This window comes from Sciurus vulgaris, assembly GCF_902686455.1.
Source record: "Sciurus vulgaris genome assembly, chromosome: 8".
Lineage (NCBI taxonomy): Eukaryota > Metazoa > Chordata > Mammalia > Rodentia > Sciuridae > Sciurus > Sciurus vulgaris.
The window spans coordinates 100439614-100459260 of record NC_136468.1 but is presented as its reverse complement, the minus strand read 5'-3'; the positions used below and the strand labels follow the sequence as shown (position 1 = coordinate 100459260).

The window sequence follows — 19647 nt, the reverse complement described above, 5'->3', positions numbered from 1 at the left end:
GTAGGCAATATAGTGTCATCCCATCTCAAAACAAAATAATAAAAAAATATGAACTAATCTAATTCAGTTAATTAATATTAATTTCTGAAGTCCCCGTTATATTAAGAAAGCATATAAAAGATACGATGAAGAAAAATATCAACTTTTGCAATTAATTTCCATGGTTTCTCTTTAAATAAACAATTTAGCACCAAAGAAAATTGTTTTAAAAATACAGATAAGTACAATTAACAAAACTAAAATCACTCATTTTTTATCAAAGCTAATAATTGGTAGTGTTTGAGTGCAAATGCCTTTGGAGATGAAAAAACAGGTGGATGGATGAATGATATATAGTTGTACAATTTTTGTTCAAAAAATATCTAATTGTGCTATATATGATATCATAAACTACTTTTCTTTTTTTTTTTTTTTTTTTTTTTTTTTTTTTTGGTGCTGGGAATAGAACCCACGGCCTTGTGCTTGCAAGGTAAGCACTTTACCAACTGAGCTATCTCCCCAGCCCCATAAAGTAATTTTATCCTGTAATAATTTAAGAGCTGCCATTCAGAATTTTAGATGTAAGATCCAATTCTTAGCTGACCTTCAGGGTAAACTGGTGTCACAGAACAGACCTAACGGCATTTCCACCAAGAACACCATCTACTGGCTTCTCATTGCCAAGAAGTACAAGTCAACCAGACCCCAGATATTACAGTTCTTCAGATCCTACTATAAATCCAAAAAGGTAGTGTGGAAGGAATGCTAAAGTTATGAAGCAATTACACTGCTTAGGGACAACTGGAGGATAATAGACGAAAAATGTAGAAGTCAACCACTGTTAACAACTAACTTCCTAGAACTTCCCCTCCCCTGCAAAAACATTGTTACTATTGTGGGGTTTGCAACAAAGCAGATTTTGGAACTATTGGACAATACTATTTTAATGAAAACTTGAGAAATTCATAGGAAGTGTGGTACAGAAAAGGTCAGAAAGTGGGCTTTTGAGTCAAGGTTAAAGCAGGCCACAACCAAAGTATAAATCAGTACTAATCCCAATCTTTCTGCTCTTCTACATTTCCCAGGTGCTCCTGCATTTAGGCTGGGGTCAAATAATGGGTCTAGACAATGAGACAGGCAGCACTAATAAAAATCAATTTCCTGACCCTTAAAAGCATCTTATGAAATCCTCCAATCTTCTATTACCCTTGAAGTCTGCAAATTTCAAATAGTGAACAACATATGAAGGAAACATGTGAATGTTGTATTGAGCCACTGAGATTGTGGGCTAATTTGTAGTGCAGCAAGACCTACTTTCTCCTGACTAATAAGGACACCAAGCAGTGGAGGCAGAGTGAGTTCTAAGTTCACAGCATGAAAATCAACAACTAGCAAGTCCTTCCAGGTTAGACTATTCCACTGTCCCTTCAGGAGCAGTCTTTTCAAACTAGGGTATATAAAGCCTTTACTAAAAGATGAATGAATCATTTTGAAGAAATAAATTTCTAGGTTAACCTTCATCTGTATTCTTTCCTACAACCAATGAGTCTAATTTTTCACAATAAGCCTTCTCCTACTCTGCAAAGAGATGTATATTCCTCACACATCCCAGATCTTACCCTCACTTGAGTTAACATCATAAATTTCATGTGATGAAAACTTTTAAACATCAACTTAAAATAGGCAAAGAATTGTTGAAGTCTTTTAGAAAATAGTCCACTACAATAGACTAGTATGTAGGAATCCAGGAAACAGTACCAATGTATAATTTTATAATTCAACGTATGTAGGCATAAAATTTATAATCCAAAGTCAACAAGCCAAAGGAAAAAACTTCTTAGATGTTCAGGCTTCTTTAATGGGCCATCATCCTGAAGTTAGGTAGTTGTCCAGAGGATCAGAGGTGTTTGAACAAGAAACTGGTGGAGAAAATGATAGTTATAAACTGTTGAACATGCGGGCACAGTGGCACGTCTGTAATTCCAGCGACTCAGGAGGCTGAGGCAGGAGGATCCCAAGTTCAAAGTATCGGCATCAGATCTGCTATTTTTCTGCCACCATTATTCTCCGCCCCCCACACCATTTTACAACTTAGATTGAAAGCCTGTGAACTGCCTAGTCAAGTCATTGGTCCAGATTGTTAGCCCGCAAACCTGCCTGCCAGCCATCAATCCATTGTTATTAGCCCTTGAAATTCCACTACTTAAGAATAGATCCCCTGTCATTCTTTCTCTCTCTCTCCTCCTCCTCACTCTCCCTTGCTTTCTTTCTCTCTCCTCGCTCTCACTCTTGCTCTGTCTCTCACTCACTCACGCTCTCTCTCACCCTGCAGGCAGACATTCTGCCTGTCTGCTTAATAAAATCTCTTGCGTGAGTTCCCATTTCCGGAGTGGTTTCTGGGTGCTTTCACCAAGAAAGCCTCAGTAACTTAGCAAGGCCCTAAGCAATTTAGCAGAGATTCTGTCTTTAAATAACATATATAAAAAGGGCTGGGGATGTCAATCAGTGGTTAAGCACCCCTGAGTTCGATCACTGATACTTTCCCCCAAAAAATTGTTGAATGTAATCATAAACTCAATAGGTCTTTTGAATTTCTCAATATTGGTGAGGTGGTTCTCTGGTGGGAGAATGACCAAAGGCAAGACCCATATGAAAATTAGAGAAAGGCATCCCCTTCAGGGGACAAATGACAAAATAGAGCCCATTCTAGGCACTCTAGGTTGATGAAACATCTTTACAGGAACTTGAGGAGAATTATAATGACCATAGCAAAGAAGAAAATATACATGAGGGTAGGGGTGACAGAAGGAGGACAGTGGGGTGTTCCAATATTAGACTGTGAATGTATGGAGCCCCTTTTGATGTAAACATATATTGAGCCCTATTTCACAGAATATGGCAAATGTAATTGGGAGGAAAGGGACAGCATGGAAGACATGTGGTGGTGAATATGTTTGTGGGACAAAATATGTTTTAGGGTTTACTTTGTTGTTAATAGCTTCCAGTGGGTAACTCTGAAGAGCAGGAGAGATGCCTAGAGAAAAATTTAGGATGTGTTTTGGGTGAAGAGCCATTGAATTCTCCCAGAAACTTCTCTTCAAGTAATACAGATAAAAATTAATCTTTCAGGCTTTGAGAATTTGTGGGGAGAGGAAGGGAGATAAGGAACTTGTCTCTACAGACATTGGAAGGATTTGGAGTGGCCTAGCTGTGTTAATGTTGCAAATGCTTTAAAATTATTGTGTGTGAGTTTATGTGTGTGTGTGTGTGTGTGTGTGTGTGTGTGTGTGTTACTGGGAATTTAATCCAGGGTCCACTGAGCCCATCCCCAGCCCTTTTAATTTTTGAGACAGTTGCACAGACCAGTCTCAAACTTGCAATCCTATTTACTGCCTTAGCCTCTCCAGTCACTGGGATTACACATTTCACCATTATGCCACTAAAACTTAACAGATATTATCAAATAGTCTAAGAGAAAGATTATATATAATATACACCATCAGCGTATGAAAAAGGTGTTCTCTATCATCTTCCATAACTGAATATAATCTTGATTTGGGTTTTTTTGTTTACTTATTTGTTACAAATTTGACAATTAAAAATCTGCATGCCACTGTCATTGATTTGTATATCAAAGATTTTCTTATCTTTTCTTGTAAATCATTCTTGCCATTGGCCCATATTTCTACAGGTACATTTATCTTTTCCTTTATTGATTTGTAAAGATTATTTAGGTAGCAGAAGTATTAACCTTTTTATCAGTCATTATTTAGTAAATTTTCCCTATCCTTTGCTTTCTTTCAATTGTTTTAGAATTCCATTTTTTTAATTAAAAAAATAATTTCTTTATGTTAAGCCTTTGGTATTATCTTAAGGTTTCCCAAGTCTATCCATAGTTGAAGTGATTTGCTTGGAGTCACAGGATTCAGCGTCTGGTTATATTCACAGATAAAGTTTATTACAGCAGAATTGCATGTAAGAAGACCAAAAAGGGAAAAACATACTGGAAAAACAGGTACTGGAAAAAATTCATGCACTAGTTTTTTAAGTTCTCTCCCTCCCAAAGAGGGGCACATGAAGCATGCTTCTATATTTGGCAACAAAGATAGAATGACAGACACACATACATACGTTATTTGTTTTTAAAAGTGTGTGTGTAGGGGGGTTTCAAGATGGCGGCCTAGAGGGTGGCTGCATTTCATGTTGCTCCAGGACTCAGGATTCAAAAGAGGAGATATTGAGACACTTGGGACCAACTCAAAGCAGCCGGGTGACTCTCACCCATTGGGAAGGCGTCCCAGATGGGACGGTGGTCCTCGAACGCAGGGAACTTGTGAAGTAGAGCTGCCGGCGAGACGCCCCTCCCCCCGCTGGAGCAGTGAACTCGGACAACTGGGAGCGCCGTAAAGGAGGCCGCTCGGCACAGCGCTGGGACTCGGAGCCACCACTGGGGCTCCGGCGGCTGCCCAGGGGAGGAGTGGCGAGGAGAGCTGCGTGGAATCAGAACACCAGGGCCTGCCCTGAGGAGGAGGAGGAGGAACGTGGCCACTTGGATTCGGAGTGACGGCACCAGAGCTGCAGGCGGTAGCCAGAGGAGAAGCTGCGCGGCGAGCTGTTTGGACTCAGAACGACGCTTCTGAACCCCGGGGCCTGCCCTGAGGACGAGGAGGAGGAAGAGGAGCACGGCTGCTTGGATTCGGGTGACTACACCAGAGCTACAGGCGGTTGCCAGAGAAGGGGCTGCGTGGCGAGCTGTTTGGACTCAGACCACTTCTGAACACCGGGGCCTGCCCGGAGGAGTAGGAGGAGGAGGAGGAGGAGCGCGGCGGGTCGTGTGGACTCGCAGTGACTGCACTAGCGCTCCAGGCGGCTGCTCAGAGGAGAAGGCGAGTGGTGAGTTGTTTGGACTTAAAGTGACAGCTCCTGAACACAGGGGGGCTGCCTGGAGGAGAAGCGTGGTGGGACGCTTGGTCTTGAGTGGCTGCACCAGAGCTCCGGGCGGTTGCCCAGAGGACCCGTGCAGCGGGTCACGTGGATTCAGAGCCACTCAGAGCAACTGCTCCTGAACACCCGGGGGTTCTCTGGAGAAGGAGGAGGAACGGGGAGGGTCACTTCGACTCGGAGTGATTGATTGCCCCGGGCTACGGGTGGTTGGTGGGAGGAGGAGGCACAAAGTAAGTTTCTTGGACTCCTAGTGACCGCACCGGAATACTGGGCGGCTGTCTGGAGGAAGAGGCCTGTGGCGGGTCTCTGGGACTCAGAGCGATTGTTCGGGGCCCCAGGTGGCTGCTCAGAGGAGGGGCCACACAACCAGGCGATTAGGTGCAGAGCAGGGTACCAGGATCTAGGAGGCTTCTGGGTGGAAGAGCCACACAGAGACAGGCTTAGGGCGGAGCGAGGTTCCAGGCCTGCCGGCAAATTCTCTGAGGAGGGGCAGCCTAAGGAGATTCATCTGCGAAGGGTGAGGCTCCCAGGCCCAGGAGGTACGGCCGGGCCCTGGGGAACTTTGCAGAGGAAGGCAGCCCAGCCCAGGCGGTAGCTGTAAATTGAGGGGAACCTCTAGGAGGGAACTGACCAGCGAGACCTCCCCACCAGGTGAGTCTTCCCTGCTGGGTGAGGTTTCCCCACAAGGACGGTAAAACCAGAGACTCAGGCCCAAACAGGCCTTGCCTCAGCCCGCAGCCTAGGTCCCCTTTGGATGACCATTGGTCAACAAGTGGAGGCACCTCTGCCCACTAGCAGGGATTATACCCCACCTGAAGGCCACCACTCCTAGAGAGGCAGCTTCCTTGTGGAGCACCGCATTATCAACTTCCCCCATGACTTCAGCCTACTGAAGGCTAAGGGGGGATATATATATAGAAATCCTCAGGGACATTGTAAGTCAATAGAGGAAATCTGCAATATCTCAGCGGTCCACTGATACCTGAACAATATGAGAAAACAAGGAAAGAAAATGCTGCAAACAAATCTAGATGTTACATCAATAAAACCCAATGACAGCATGGCAGAAGAAATGACAGAAAAGGAGTTCAGAATGTACATAATTAAAATGATCAGAGAAGCAAACGATGAGATGAAAGAGCAAATGCAAGCATTGAATGATCGCACCAATCGACAGTTAAAAGAGCAAATACAGGAAGCAAAAGATCATTTCAATAAAGAGTTAGAGATATTGAAAAAAAACCAAACAGAAATCCTTGACATGAAGGAAACAATAAACCAAATTAAGAACTCCATAGAAAGCATATCCAATAGGATAGAACACCTGGAAGACAGAACCTCAGACATTGAAGACAAAATATTTAACCTTGAAAACAAAGTTGAACAAACAGAGAAGATGGTAAGAAATCATGAACAGAATCTACAAGAACTATGGGATATCATGAAAAGGCCAAATTTAAGAATTATTGGGATTGAGGAAGGCCTAGAGAAACAAGCCAAAGGAATGAACAACCTATTCAATGAAATAATATCAGAAAATTTCCCAAATCTGAAGAATGAAATGGAAAATCAAGTTCAAGAGGCTTATAGGACTCCAAATACACAAAATTACAACAGACCCACACCAAGGCACATTATAATGAAAATACCTAACATACAAAATAAAGACAGAATTTTAAAGGCTGTGAGAGAAAAGAACCAAATTACATTCAGGGGGAAACCAATACGCATATCAGCAGATTTTTCAATCCAGACCCTAAAAGGTAGAAGGGCCTGGAACAACATTTTTCAAGCCCTGAAAGAAAATGGATGCCAACCAAGAATCTTATACCCAGCAAAACTTACCTTCAAATTTGACGACGAAATAAAATCCTTCCATGATAAACAAAAGCTAAAAAAATTTACAAAAAGAAAGCCAGCATTACGGAACATTCTCAACAAAATATTCCATGAGGAAGAGATGAAAAACAAAGAAGCAAATCAGCAAAGGGAGGAATTATCCTAAAGGAATTGTCAAATAAAGGAGGAAACAAGTTGTGTCAAACAAATAAATAAATAAAATTTAAAAAATGAACCAAATGACCGGGAAACCAAATCATATCTCTATAATAACCCTGAATGTTAATGGCCTGAATTCATCAATCAAAAGACATAGACTGGCAGATTGGATTAAAAAGAAAGATCCAACAATATGTTGCCTGCAAGAGACTCACCTCATAGAAAAAGATACCCATAGACTAAAGGTGAAAGGATGGGGAAAAACATACCATGCGCATGGACTCAGCAAAAAAGCTGGAGTATCCATCCTCATTTCCGATAATGTGGACCTCAAGCCAAAGTTAGTCAGAAGGGATAAAGAAGGTCATTTCATACTGCTTAAGGGAAGCATAAATCAGCAAGATATAACAATCATAAACGTCTATGCCCCAAACAGTGGCTCATCCATGTATGTCAAACAAATCCTTCTCAATTTCAGAAACCAAATAGACCATAACACAATAATACTAGGTGATTTTAACACGCCTCTCTCACCACTGGACAGATCTTCCAGACAAAAATTGAACAAAGAAACCATAGATCTCAATAACACAATCAATAATTTAGACTTAATGGACATTTATAGAATATACCATCCAACCAAGAGCGAATACACTTTCTTCTCAGCAGCACATGGATCCTTCTCTAAAATAGACCATATATTATGCCACAAAGCTAATGTTAGCAAATACAAGAAGATAGAGACACTAGCATGTATTCTATCAGATCATAATGGATTGAAGTTAGAAATAAATGAAAGAGTAAAACACAGAAACTATTCCAACATCTGGACATTAAACAATATGCTATTATATGATGAATGGACAACAGAAGATATTAGGAAGGAAATTAAAAAATTCTTAGAGGTAAATGAGAACAAAGAAACATCATATCAAAATCTCTGGGACACTATGAAAGCAGTACTTAGAGGAAAATTTATTTCATGGAGCGCATTTAATAAAAGAAGTAAAACTCAACAAATAAACGACCTAACACTACAGCTCAAAGCCCTAGAAAAAGAAGAACAGAACAGCACCAAAAGTAGTAGAAGACAGGAAATAGTTAAACTCAGAGCTGAAATCAATGAAATTGAAACAAAAGAAACAATACAAAAAATTGACAAAATAAATAGTTGGTTCTTCGAAAAAATAAACAAAATTGATAAACCTTTAGCCACACTAACAAAGAGAAGACGAGAGAAAACCCAAATCACTAAAATTCGGAATGAACAAGGAAATATCACAACAGACAGGACTGAAATACAAAACATAATTAGAAGCTATTTTGAAAATCTATACTCCAACAAAATAGAAAATTTCGAAGACATCAACAGGTTTCTAGAGACATATGAATTGCCTAAACTGAACGAGGAGGACATAAACAATTTAAATAGACCAATTTCAAGTACTGAAATAGAAGAAGTCATCAAAAGCCTACCAACAAAGAAAAGTCCGGGACCAGATGGGTTCTCAGCCGAGTTCTACAAAACCTTTAAAGAAGAGCTCATTCCAATACTTCTCAAAGTATTCCATAAAATAGAAGAGGAGGGAACCCTCCCAAACTCATTCTATGAAGCCAATATCACCCTGATACCTAAACCAGACAGAGACTCATCAAGGAAAGAAAATTTCAGACCAATATCCTTAATGAACATCGACGCAAAAATTCTCAATAAAATTTTAGCAAATTGCATACAAAAACATATTAAAAAGATAGTGCACCATGATCAAGTGGGTTTCATCCCAGGGATGCAAGGTTGGCTCAACATCAGGAAATCAATAAACGTAATTCACCATATTAATAGACTTAAAGTCAAGAATCACATGATTATTTTAATAGATGCAGAAAAAACATTTGATAAAATACAGCACCCCTTCATGCTCAAAACACTAGAAAAAATAGGGATAGTGGGAACATTCCTTAACATTGGAAAGGCCATATATGCTAAGCCCATGGCTAATATCATTCTAAATGGTGAAAAACTGAAAGCATTCCCCCTAAAAACTGGAACAAGGCAGGGATGCCCTCTTTCACCACTTCTATTCAACATCGTTCTTGAGACTCTGGCCAGAGCAATTAGACAAACCAAAGAAATTAAAGGGATACGAATTGGAAAAGAAGAACTCAAACTATCCCTGTTCGCTGATGACATGATTATATATTTAGAGGAACCTGGAAATTCCACCAGAAAACTCTTAGAACTCATAAGTGAATTCAGTAAAGTAGCAGGTTACAAGATCAATGCTCATAAATCCAACGCATTTTTATACATAAGTGATGAATCTTCAGAAAGAGAAATTAGGAAAACTACCCCATTCACAATAGCCTCGAAAAAAATAAAATACTTGGGAATCAATCTCACAAAAGAGGTGAAAGACCTCTACAATGAGAACTATACAACACTAAAGAAAGAAATTAAAGAACACCTTAGAAGATGGAAAGATCTTCCATGTTCTTGGATAGGAAGAATTAATATTGTCAAAATGGCCATACTACCTAAAGTGCTATACAAATTCAATGCAATTCCAATTAAAATCCCAATGACGTACCTTACAGAAATAGAGCAAGCAATTATGAAATTCATCTGGAAGAATAAGAAACCCAGAATAGCTAAAGCAATCCTTAGCAGGAAGAGTGAAACAGGGGGTATTGCAATACCAGATCTTCAACTCTACTACAAAGCAATAGTAACAAAAACGGCATGGTATTGGTACCAAAATAGAAAGGTAGATCAATGGTACAGAATAGAGGACACAGACACAAACCCAAATAAATACAATTTTCTCATACTAGACAAAGGGGCCAAAAATATGGAGAAAAGATAGCCTCTTCAACAAATGGTGCTGGGAGAATTGGAAATCCATATGCAACAGAATGAAACTAAACCCATATCTCTCACCATGCACGAAACTAAACTCAAAATGGATTAAGGACCTCGGAATCAGACCAGAGACCCTGCAGATTATAGAAGAAAAAGTAGGTCCAAATCTTCACCTTGTTGGTCCAGGACCAGACTTCCTTAACAGGACTCCCATAGCACAAGAAATAAAAACTAGAATCAACCACTGGGATAGATTCAAACTAAAAAGCTTTCTCTCAGCAAAGGAAACTATCAGCAATGCGAAGAAAGAGCCTACAGAGTGGGAGAATATCTTTGCCAATCATACTTCAGATAGAGCACTAATCTCCAGAATCTATAAAGAACTCAAAAAAGTCTACTCCAAGAATTCAAATAATCCAGTCGACAAATGGGCTAAGGAAATGAATAGACACTTCACAGAAGAAGATCTACAAGCAATCAACAAACATATGGAAAAATGCTCAACATCTCTAGTAATAAGAGAAATGCAAATCAAAACCACCCTAAGATTCCATCTCACCCCAATTAGAATGGCGATTATCAAGAATACGAGCAACAACAGGTGTTGGCGAGGATGTGGGGAGAAAGGTACACTCATACACTGCTGGTGGGGCTGCAAATTAGTGCAGCCACTCTGGAAAGCAGTGTGGAGATTCCTTAGAAAACTTGGAATGGACCCTCCATTTGACCCAGCTATCCCACTCCTTGGCCTATACCCAAAGGACTTAAAATCTGCATACTACAGAGATACAGCCACATCAATGTTCATAGCTGCTCAATTCACAATAGCCAGACTGTGGAACCAAGCTAGATGCCCTTCAATTGATGAGTGGATAAAGAAACTGTGGTATATATATACAATGGAATATTACTCAGCCATAAAGAATGATAAAATTATGGCATTTGCAGGCAAATGGATGAAATTGGAGAATATCATGCTAAGTGAGATAAGCCAATCTCAAAAAGCCAAAGGACGAATGATATCACTAATAAGTGGAGGATGACACATAATGGGGGGGAGGGAAGGGTTAGTGTTAGGGTTAGAGTTAGGGTTAGGGAGGGGGGCAAGTATGGAGGAAGGAAGGACTGTATAGAGGGTAAAGAGGGGTGGGAGGGGTGGGGGGAAGGGAAAAAATAACAGAATGAATCAAACAACATTACCCTATGTAAATTTATGATTACAGAAATGGTATGCCTTTACGCCATGTACAGAGAAACAACATGTATCCCATTTGTTTACAATAAAAAAAAAAAGTGTGTGTATATATATACATGTATGTGTACACATATATGTTGCACATTTCTACCTCCGGAAGCCTGAGACTTGGAACCCATGATTTTTATTGAGGGCTATTCACATATGCACTCTGCTTACGATGTACTAAAATTTCATACTCCCAGAAGAAAAGCAAGTGCTAACCATAAATCATATTGTTTGTCAGACCATCTAGACATCATGAACCACCTCCATTAGTTTTGAAGCAATTCAAGTGCCAAATACCAGATACCAAATTTATACAATAGTCTTTCTAGAAAGTCTTTCTAGCAGTTTGAGGCCTGTTGTTAACTCTTTTCTACATAGGTATTATGTTTTTCCAACATCAGACTATATAATTATTCATATATAATTGTCTTCAATTATATTTATATTTATTATATTATTTATAATTATATTTATATTTATAATTATATTTATTATTATTTAAAAAGCTTTTCTTTCCCTATTAAATATCCAAACTACTTAAGATTCCTTGTCCTATTTAAGTGTTAAGTGATTGCTTCTCAGATAAAAGATCAATATTTTTTCTTGATTTCTATTTTCCTAAAAAATTTATATTTCTCACAAAAAGTGTTATCTTTTTTCATTTTCTGCTGCTATAACAGAATACTACAGTCTGAGTGATTTATTTGAAAAAAGAGATTTATTTCTTATAGTTCCACAGGCTGGAAAGTCCCAGAGGGCATGGTACCTGCATATGAACTTTGTGCTGTATCATCACATAGCAGAAAACAAGAGGACAAGAGGGCAAGAATGAGAGAAAGCCAAGGAAACTGAGTTCACTTTTATAAAAACCCATTCCTATAATAACTAACTTACCCTGTGATAACATCCCTAATACATCATGAGAGCTGAGCCCTCATGACTTAAACATCTCTTAAAGGACCCCACCTTCCAATACTGTTACAGTGGCAATTAGATTTCAACATGAGTTTTGGAGGGGACACTCAAATCATGGCAACTGTGCATTATTTTTAAAATTGGAAAAATACAAAGATGAAGATTCTAATGATATTAAAATTTTATTTACTTATTTTAAAACTATCTTCCAGTGTTTGTGTGTGGAAAACAATATTCACACTCTTATAATTTTTCATATAGGATTATTCTGTCAGCAGTTTTTATCATCATCATCAACATCATCATTATTATTTTGGTACCAGGGACTGAACTCAGGGGCACTTGACCACTTGAGCCACATCCCAAGCCCTATTTTGTATTTTATTTTGAGACAGGGTCTCACTGAGTTGCTTAGCACCTTGCTTTTGGTGAGGTTGGCTTTGAACTCACTGTCCTCCTGCTTAGCCTCCCAGACCTCTGGAATTACAGGCATGCACCATCATTTAAAACTCTTATAAGTATAATTAAATGCAATAACATCTGTGCTATAGCTGGGTGAAAAATATTAGTCTACAGAGAAGTAAACACATATAAAGCAATTCACCCATGCTTGACCACTAAGTATGCTTAGAAATAAAAAAGTTAAATTTTAATGAAGCAGTGGAATTTGACTCTGAGACTCTTAAAAACAAGCCACTTTTAATTCTTGCATTTTCAATAAGAATATTAAGTTATAGTTAAGTGATCTATTATGTTCAAAGCAGGCCTAACCACATCAATGAATGAGCTCAACACATCCTAGAGAAGCATTTACTTTTCCACTACTAGAAGACCTTAACATGACACAGCTGACAAGAGGCAGCTCCATAAGGAAAAGAAATAATCTGAAAAGTTTCAGGAAATATTAAGTTAAAAATCATGGTCTTAAAAAAGATTATGCTTTAAGTGTACACACAATAATTTCTATAGAAATTAAATATATTTTAATAAGTGTTCATCAAAAATACATGATAAATTTTAATCTCTATATTTATATATAAGCTGAAAGTAAACACAAGGTTTCTGCCACAGAGATGAGAATTATTATGACTTACATCAAGAAATGCACCATTTCCCCACACCTAATACCTCACAATGACGAAATGAGAACCCCTTGCTTCTGCACATTACAAGGGCAGAACCACAGGAAAGGAATCACAAAATTGTGAATCTGGGAGTTTGTGCAGGATAATTGCCTAACTGCCACTGTTGCCTTACAAAGGGAGAGAGCTAAATCTACATAAGGTAAGGAAATTCTCCTTGGGTTCTTAGCCTTTTGAATATAAATAAATGTCTGGGTTAAAACAAGCATTACTGGATTTATAGTCTTGGCATTGTCTACAAGGCTTTGGATTTCATATTCCTTTAAAATATAAACATTACCTCCTGGAAATTCTTCAACTATCTATTCAGTTATCTTTAACTTCCAGGGCTTATCCTTTAACCCAGTTTCCAGTTTTCTTAATTTAGAAAGCTCTAACAATGAAGAAATATGGAAATATTTATTCTCCATATTATTTAGTAAAACTAACCAAAGTATAGGTATTTGTAGCACTGGTTAATACCTGACCCCTACCTAAGACTGTGGTGTTCAAACCCTTTCTGCAGAGCTCTGGGAATTCCTCAGAGGGGCCCCAGAGCCTCTTTGATAAGGCAGAGGGTTGCAAATGTAGGGGCATAGAAGGAGCAGGGCTCTGAGGCCCTAATCCCTGCTTTCCACATAGCTCTTTTGCCTATATATTGGTTTCCAAGTATGTTTCTTTTTCTTCAAGATAAAGCTCGATGAAGGAAAAACACAAAACTTGGAAATCCACTGAAACACACACACACACACACACAAATCTTAGATAATCTAAATAAAGATCCACAGCTTTATAAAAAGATATGATCCCATTTATATTTATACTTAAATTTCCTTGTCTTGGTATTCTTACTTGCTTTAATGAAGTACTTCTAAAACACATCATCACCACTAAGTTAACTGGTTATTTCTGAGGTTCCTCACAGATGAAGGATGTTCAGAAAGTTCTTGAGGTTCTTTTGCCTATTGATAATATCTGCATACAATGCCACTTGAAGACAGCACCTAGTCACTGATAGCATCCTTCATGAAAGCACTGCCTTATTCAGGATCCTATTTTCTAATGCTGGCCCTCCCTATACAGCATTGCAATTCTCCCTCCTATTTGCTATCAAAAATGTGTCCTTTTCCCTCCACAGGATAGCCATCATATATACCGGCATCCATCATCCTCATCCTTTGCTTTTCTACTTTCAGATAACCCAACACAAAACTTCCTCTCTTTCCTCTCATCTCTCTTCCCCTAAGTTCACCCTCACACAAAGAAATTCAATATAAATAGATGCTGGGGGAACTGAGGCCCACCAGTTTGGACATGTAGACTGTAATCCTAGGCAAAAACATGAGAATACCCTGGCTATACTTATAAAGATTCAATGGTGAAGGTTATATCTACAAATCTCTAAATCTAAACCAGTATAGTAGTTCCACTTTCAAAATTCTACATGCTTAATTATCTACTACACTTCTCAAAGGACACACTGTTTATCAATTCACATTTCTTAGGAGGCAAACCTCAGTTCTAGTGTTACTTGTGCTTGCTTGGTGAACTCAGGCAAGTCATTTAAACTTCTCTTGGACAATTTCTTATCTGTAAAGAGGAAAGTGGCCTAGTCTCAGAAGTGTACTAACTACATCTGCAGATTCTATAATTATTAAGGATTCATTCTCCATCAGTCCTCATATATACCTGTAAATGTGCTGAGACACAAACTGGCATGCATAATCTACCTGTCAAAAGTTTTCCACTATATTTCTTCCCAATGCATTTCTAATGCAAGTTCATATATGTAAAAGATAACATTCTGAAGCATAAGACAAGTTTAAAAAATATATAGTACCTTACTCAGCAAGGTGAGAACCAATTCTTTATATCATTTGTCAGTTCTTAAAAAAAAAAAGTAATCCTCGTCCCCACTATCTCACTACCTTCACTTCTCTGCCTGCTTCATAATGTACAACTATGACATAAAAGGTGAGAATCACTGACATATATGATATATGTGATTTATTCGTTCAGTATCTTTTATTTTTCTTGCAGATTGAACCCAGGGTTTTGCCCATACCAGGGAAGGCCTCTACCATCCCCAGACTTCATTCAATGAAGATATGAATGTCCAATTACAGGACAATAAGCTAAGCACAATGGTTGGAAAAGGGAATTTTTGGTTAGTGGATAAACTGGAGTCCTCAAGCCTTAATTCCATCACTAAGCCTTGATGGCATTTTCCTACCTTGTATGACTCTACAACTTATGTCTACAGGAGAAAAGAAATATGGTGAACCATGGAATTCACCCAGAAGTGAATTCCAACAATGAAAAGTCTGGTTTGTATCTTCGTTCATCAAGGAGGATGGAAGCCTAGAAGACATCACACTCTTCAGCGAAGCATTTCACAGAATATGTCAAAGAGAGAATGAAGAGCAATGAAAAGCACGGGTCCAGGCTATTCATCAGGTTATGAATTAATGAGTCTTAAGGTTCTTTAAGATTTCAGGACTCATAGTGGATGACTATATCCAAATTCTGGGGTAGTAAAGAAAGTTTTATAAAACAGTAGTAAGCCTAAATTTCATCCTCTAAATAAGATTCTGAAACAGATGTCTGATACAAAGACATATTTTATTATACATGAAGTGTCATTCTTAAAATATTACACCTATCTAACCACAACCTTGTAAAACAATCAAGATTTTAAAAGCCTTGGCCACATTTTACTCTTTTTGAAAACTGGTCTCTACTTCCTATCCTTCTCCCCAACTTCCATTTAGAGACAACTGAAATTAAGGGGGTGAAGTCCGGTATTTGTTTTACTACAGCTTCTCTTAAGTTATTCAAAGCATTAAGTTATTCATTGCTTTCTGAAATGCAGCTAGGCATTAGGCTTACTTTTTTTTTTTATTGTGTCCAATTTTAAAGTTATTTAAACTTGGGGGGAAGGAAGGGGGAAAGGAAAGCATCAAGACGAGCGCCAAGTGTGACCTAGCAGGGGACGCGCTTGCAGCAGCGAGCCCTGAGCCGGGTTGGAAAGCGGCTGCCAGGCAAGGCGACCCGAGGACCCAAGGAGGCCGAAGAGCTGGCGAGGCCGGCCGCCCGGCCACCAAGCCGGGGCGCCTAAAGAAGAGAAAGGCCAGAGGGCTGTGCGGGGGCGCTCTCCGCAGACACCCCGAGGTGGAAACCTGGGGCTGGGTACCCTTTGCCGCCCAGACCGAGTCTTAGTGGGTACCTGACTGCGGGCGGCCTGTCCACAGCCCCCTCCCGCCGACCTGGCAGGAGAGGAGGCCGGTTCTCCGAGGAGCCGCCACCCTCGCCAGCTTCGCCAGCATCCTGCACCTCTCAAACAGCTTGGGTCCGGGTGTGAGCGGAGCAACCAGCCCCGCGCCACTGGGGGCGCCCGCGGACACATTAGGCTCCGCCCCGGTAGGGCAGGTCGGAGTGCGACCCTGGTCGTGCCGTCCGCCAAGCGGACTACTTGTCTGGGGTCTGCCTGAAGATCGCCAGACTGGAAAGGTCCCTGCTCTTGTCGGGTATTTGGTGTTTCCTTTATGCTTTTCCCCTCACTTTAATCTATTCAGTTTCCCCCTAATCCAGTAACCTATTTATGTTGCCGCTCTTTGCGGAACCTTTATGAGGTCGGAACCCATGCGCAGTAAGGTGCTGGCGGTCGGAGGACTGTTTTGGCAAAGGACAACCAGTTATCTGTGGCGGGTTGGTCCGCACAGTTCCGGTGAGAGAACGCGGCGGTGAGGTCTTCAGCTTTCGTTCCTGATATGCACCGTCCGAATTTTCGACCCCCGACTCCTCCTTACCCTTCCCCGGGTGTAGGAGGTTATGGTGGCGGGAGCGGCTTCCGGGGTACCCCGGGCGGGGGCGGACCACGGCCGCCCTCCCCTCGGGAAGGGTACGAGAGTCCGCACCATACGCCGCCTTACGGGCACCGGTCTAGGCCCTACGGAAGCAGCCACTCTCCGCGACACGGCGGCAGCTTTTCGGGGGGCCGGTTCGGGTCACCGTCCCCTGGCGGCTACCCTGGCTCCTACTCCAAGTCCCCCGCGGGGTCCCAGCAGCAATTCGGCTACTCCCCAGGGCAGCAGCAGACCCACCCCCAGGTAATAATAGCCAGCGTTTGCCGAGCTCTTACTGTATGGCAGGCATTGTGCTGATATTCCCTTTCTGTGGATTATTTTGTTTAATCCTCTGTGAGGTGAGATAACTATTGTTAGCCCTGTTTTGCAGATGAGTAATTTGAGGCTTAGAGAAGTTAAGTATTTTAAGATTATCCTAAAAATGGTTGAGCTGTAGTTCTGCTCTAGAGCCTTTGTGCTTTTAACCAGTACGCTGCCACTCATTCACAGATTTCCCTAATTCTCCATTATCTCTTCTTTGCTGGGGGCCAGCCAGTTCGTTTCAGTTAAGTATTTTGAGCACCTGGGCTCCGAGGTCGGAAAAAGTGAAAGAATCCCGGTATATAACTTTTCTAGGTTATAGGCTATTGCCATCTTCCTGCAGTTGTCACCTTTTTCTTTCTTTTTCTTTCTTTCTTTCTTTCTTTTTTTTTTTTTTTTTCTTTTAAATTTTTATCTCTCTTTTTGAGATTCATTGTCTTCTGGTCCAAATTCTCTCAAGGGAAAGTCGGTGGTAGTGGAAATTTTCCTTTTCTCTCAGTGACTACAAAACGGAGTATTTCTGGTGTGTCTAGATTTCTTTGTCTTGGCTCTGCTCAGTGTCTTCCAACTTTGTATATGCTAAACCAGCCCCACCCCTTTGAGCCTGGAGCTAATGAATATTGCAAATGTCTTTGAGATAGAAAGATTTTTGTATAGAGTGAAAAAAGTTTTAATTTTCCTCCAGGAAAAAAAGTAATTTATTTTGTCACGGCTTGTACTTGATTTCATCACCACTAGTCTTCAATAACTGCAGTTTTATTAGCAGATCAAAAGTAGTTGCGGTGACAGTGGGAATGGAATTATTAATAAGTATTCTAAATTGGTTTAAGTATCTTTAACACAAATCAGATTAAAGGAAGCTTTGACTTAGCGATTGAACATACCTGGTTTCCTATGACAACTTTTAACCAGCAATGTGATCCTCACTAGCCTTTAAAAGAAAAAGTATCAGTTACCTCTACTAAATGTTTTTTATTTTAACTGATGATTTTTTTCCTAAAGGGTTCTCCAAGGACATCCACACCATTTGGATCAGGGCGTGGTAGAGAAAAAAGAATGTCTAATGAGTTGGAAAGTTATTTCAAGCCTTCAATGCTTGAAGATCCTTGGGCTGGCCTAGAACCAGTATCTGTAGTGGACATAAGCCAACAATACAGCAATACTCAAACATTCACAGGCAAAAAAGGAAGATACTTTTGTTAACATTTCTGAAATTCAACTGGAAGCTTCATGTGTCAGGAACATCTTGGACAAAACTTTTACTTGTGTAATTAAGTTGAACCCAAAGATGTTGACTTTGAATAATTAGTAGGGCCTTGGTATTTTCCATTATATCAAGTGTTGTTACTAGAGAAGAATGTAGGATAATTTGCAGTATTTAGTTCTCAAAGTGCCTACCACCTTTAGATTTACAGTTTCAATATATTTAACATTCCTGGTTATATAATGGACGTTTGTCTTTTAATGTTTTTCTAATGTTTTAAAATAAAACATTTTGTCTTTCTAGCTATATTGTGGTTTTGTGGTATGATAAAGAAGTAGAAAAACTAAAATAATGTTTTGTAATCACTTAGAATATAGGTAAATGTTTTGCAAATTGTTCTTGAAAATGAAATAGATAAACTATTTCATTTCTATTTCATGTCTATCCTTTCAACTGTAGACAGTTCTATATTTATTCCTAAAAAAAGGAAGCAAATAGAGTTCTATTCATATCTGTTGTGACTGTTGTTCTGCATGCATATTTTATTTAATGCTTCTGTTGAAACACATTGAAACTTGATTTCAAGTCACAGAAACCCACTTTAGCATAAGTTTATACTCATTTAACTGGAAAAGAGATGGATATTCATGCATAGATATATCAAAGTGTTTCATCTGAATTTCTCTCTCAGCACTGGTAGTGATTTACTTTTGAGACCAAAGAAGATGGCTACGAGCAATCCCAAGTCACTTCCATGGCATCTCAATTCCTTCAGTCTCAGAGAAGACAAACTGACCAAGCTCAGATCATGTTTTGTATTCTTAAGACAATTAGGTTTGACCAATGCATTGATGCCTATTTACATTGCAGAATGGACCCAACCATATATTGGAAGACAGTTCTATGATCTTTAGCCCCACTGAGCCTACCTAGAGTAGATTAATAGTTTTACAAAGGAAGGGAAGCTATGTGTATGTGTCTATAATAATGGAGGTTAAAAAAAATGAATATTTCCTCAATTATGAAAAACAAAGTCAAGCCTTAAAATGTGCAATGAAAGCTTTTTAGGTATTTTGAAGGCACAAAATATAAAGATCAAGCTAAATTTTGTTTCAGTGTTGGACCCCCAAAAACAGAATGAAATGGTCACACCACCTGTTTGAGCCATACCTAGTTCTGTTTGTTCATTAGGTCTCTCACAGGGACAAAACACAGGA

At 39.7% G+C, this 19647-nt stretch overlaps 2 protein-coding genes across 2 annotated transcripts in view; one reads left to right on the top strand and one right to left on the bottom strand.

The window, feature by feature from the left end:
* Positions 1–16482, bottom strand: part of SUGCT (succinyl-CoA:glutarate-CoA transferase) — a 755391-nt gene extending 738909 nt beyond the window's left edge. The window contains 1 exon segment of the mRNA XM_079151764.1: positions 16287–16482. Coding sequence (XP_079007890.1) covers positions 16287–16386 — 100 coding nt within the window. The 5' untranslated portion in view covers positions 16387–16482.
* A 294-nt stretch (positions 16483–16776) lies between these two features.
* MPLKIP (M-phase specific PLK1 interacting protein) lies at positions 16777–18736 on the top strand. The gene is made up of 2 exons (XM_079151774.1): positions 16777–17169; positions 18229–18736. Exons 1-2 carry the CDS (start codon positions 16831–16833, stop codon positions 18427–18429), a joined length of 540 nt encoding a protein of 179 aa, XP_079007900.1. The 5' UTR covers positions 16777–16830; the 3' UTR covers positions 18430–18736.
* The last annotated feature ends 911 nt before the right edge of the window (positions 18737–19647 follow it).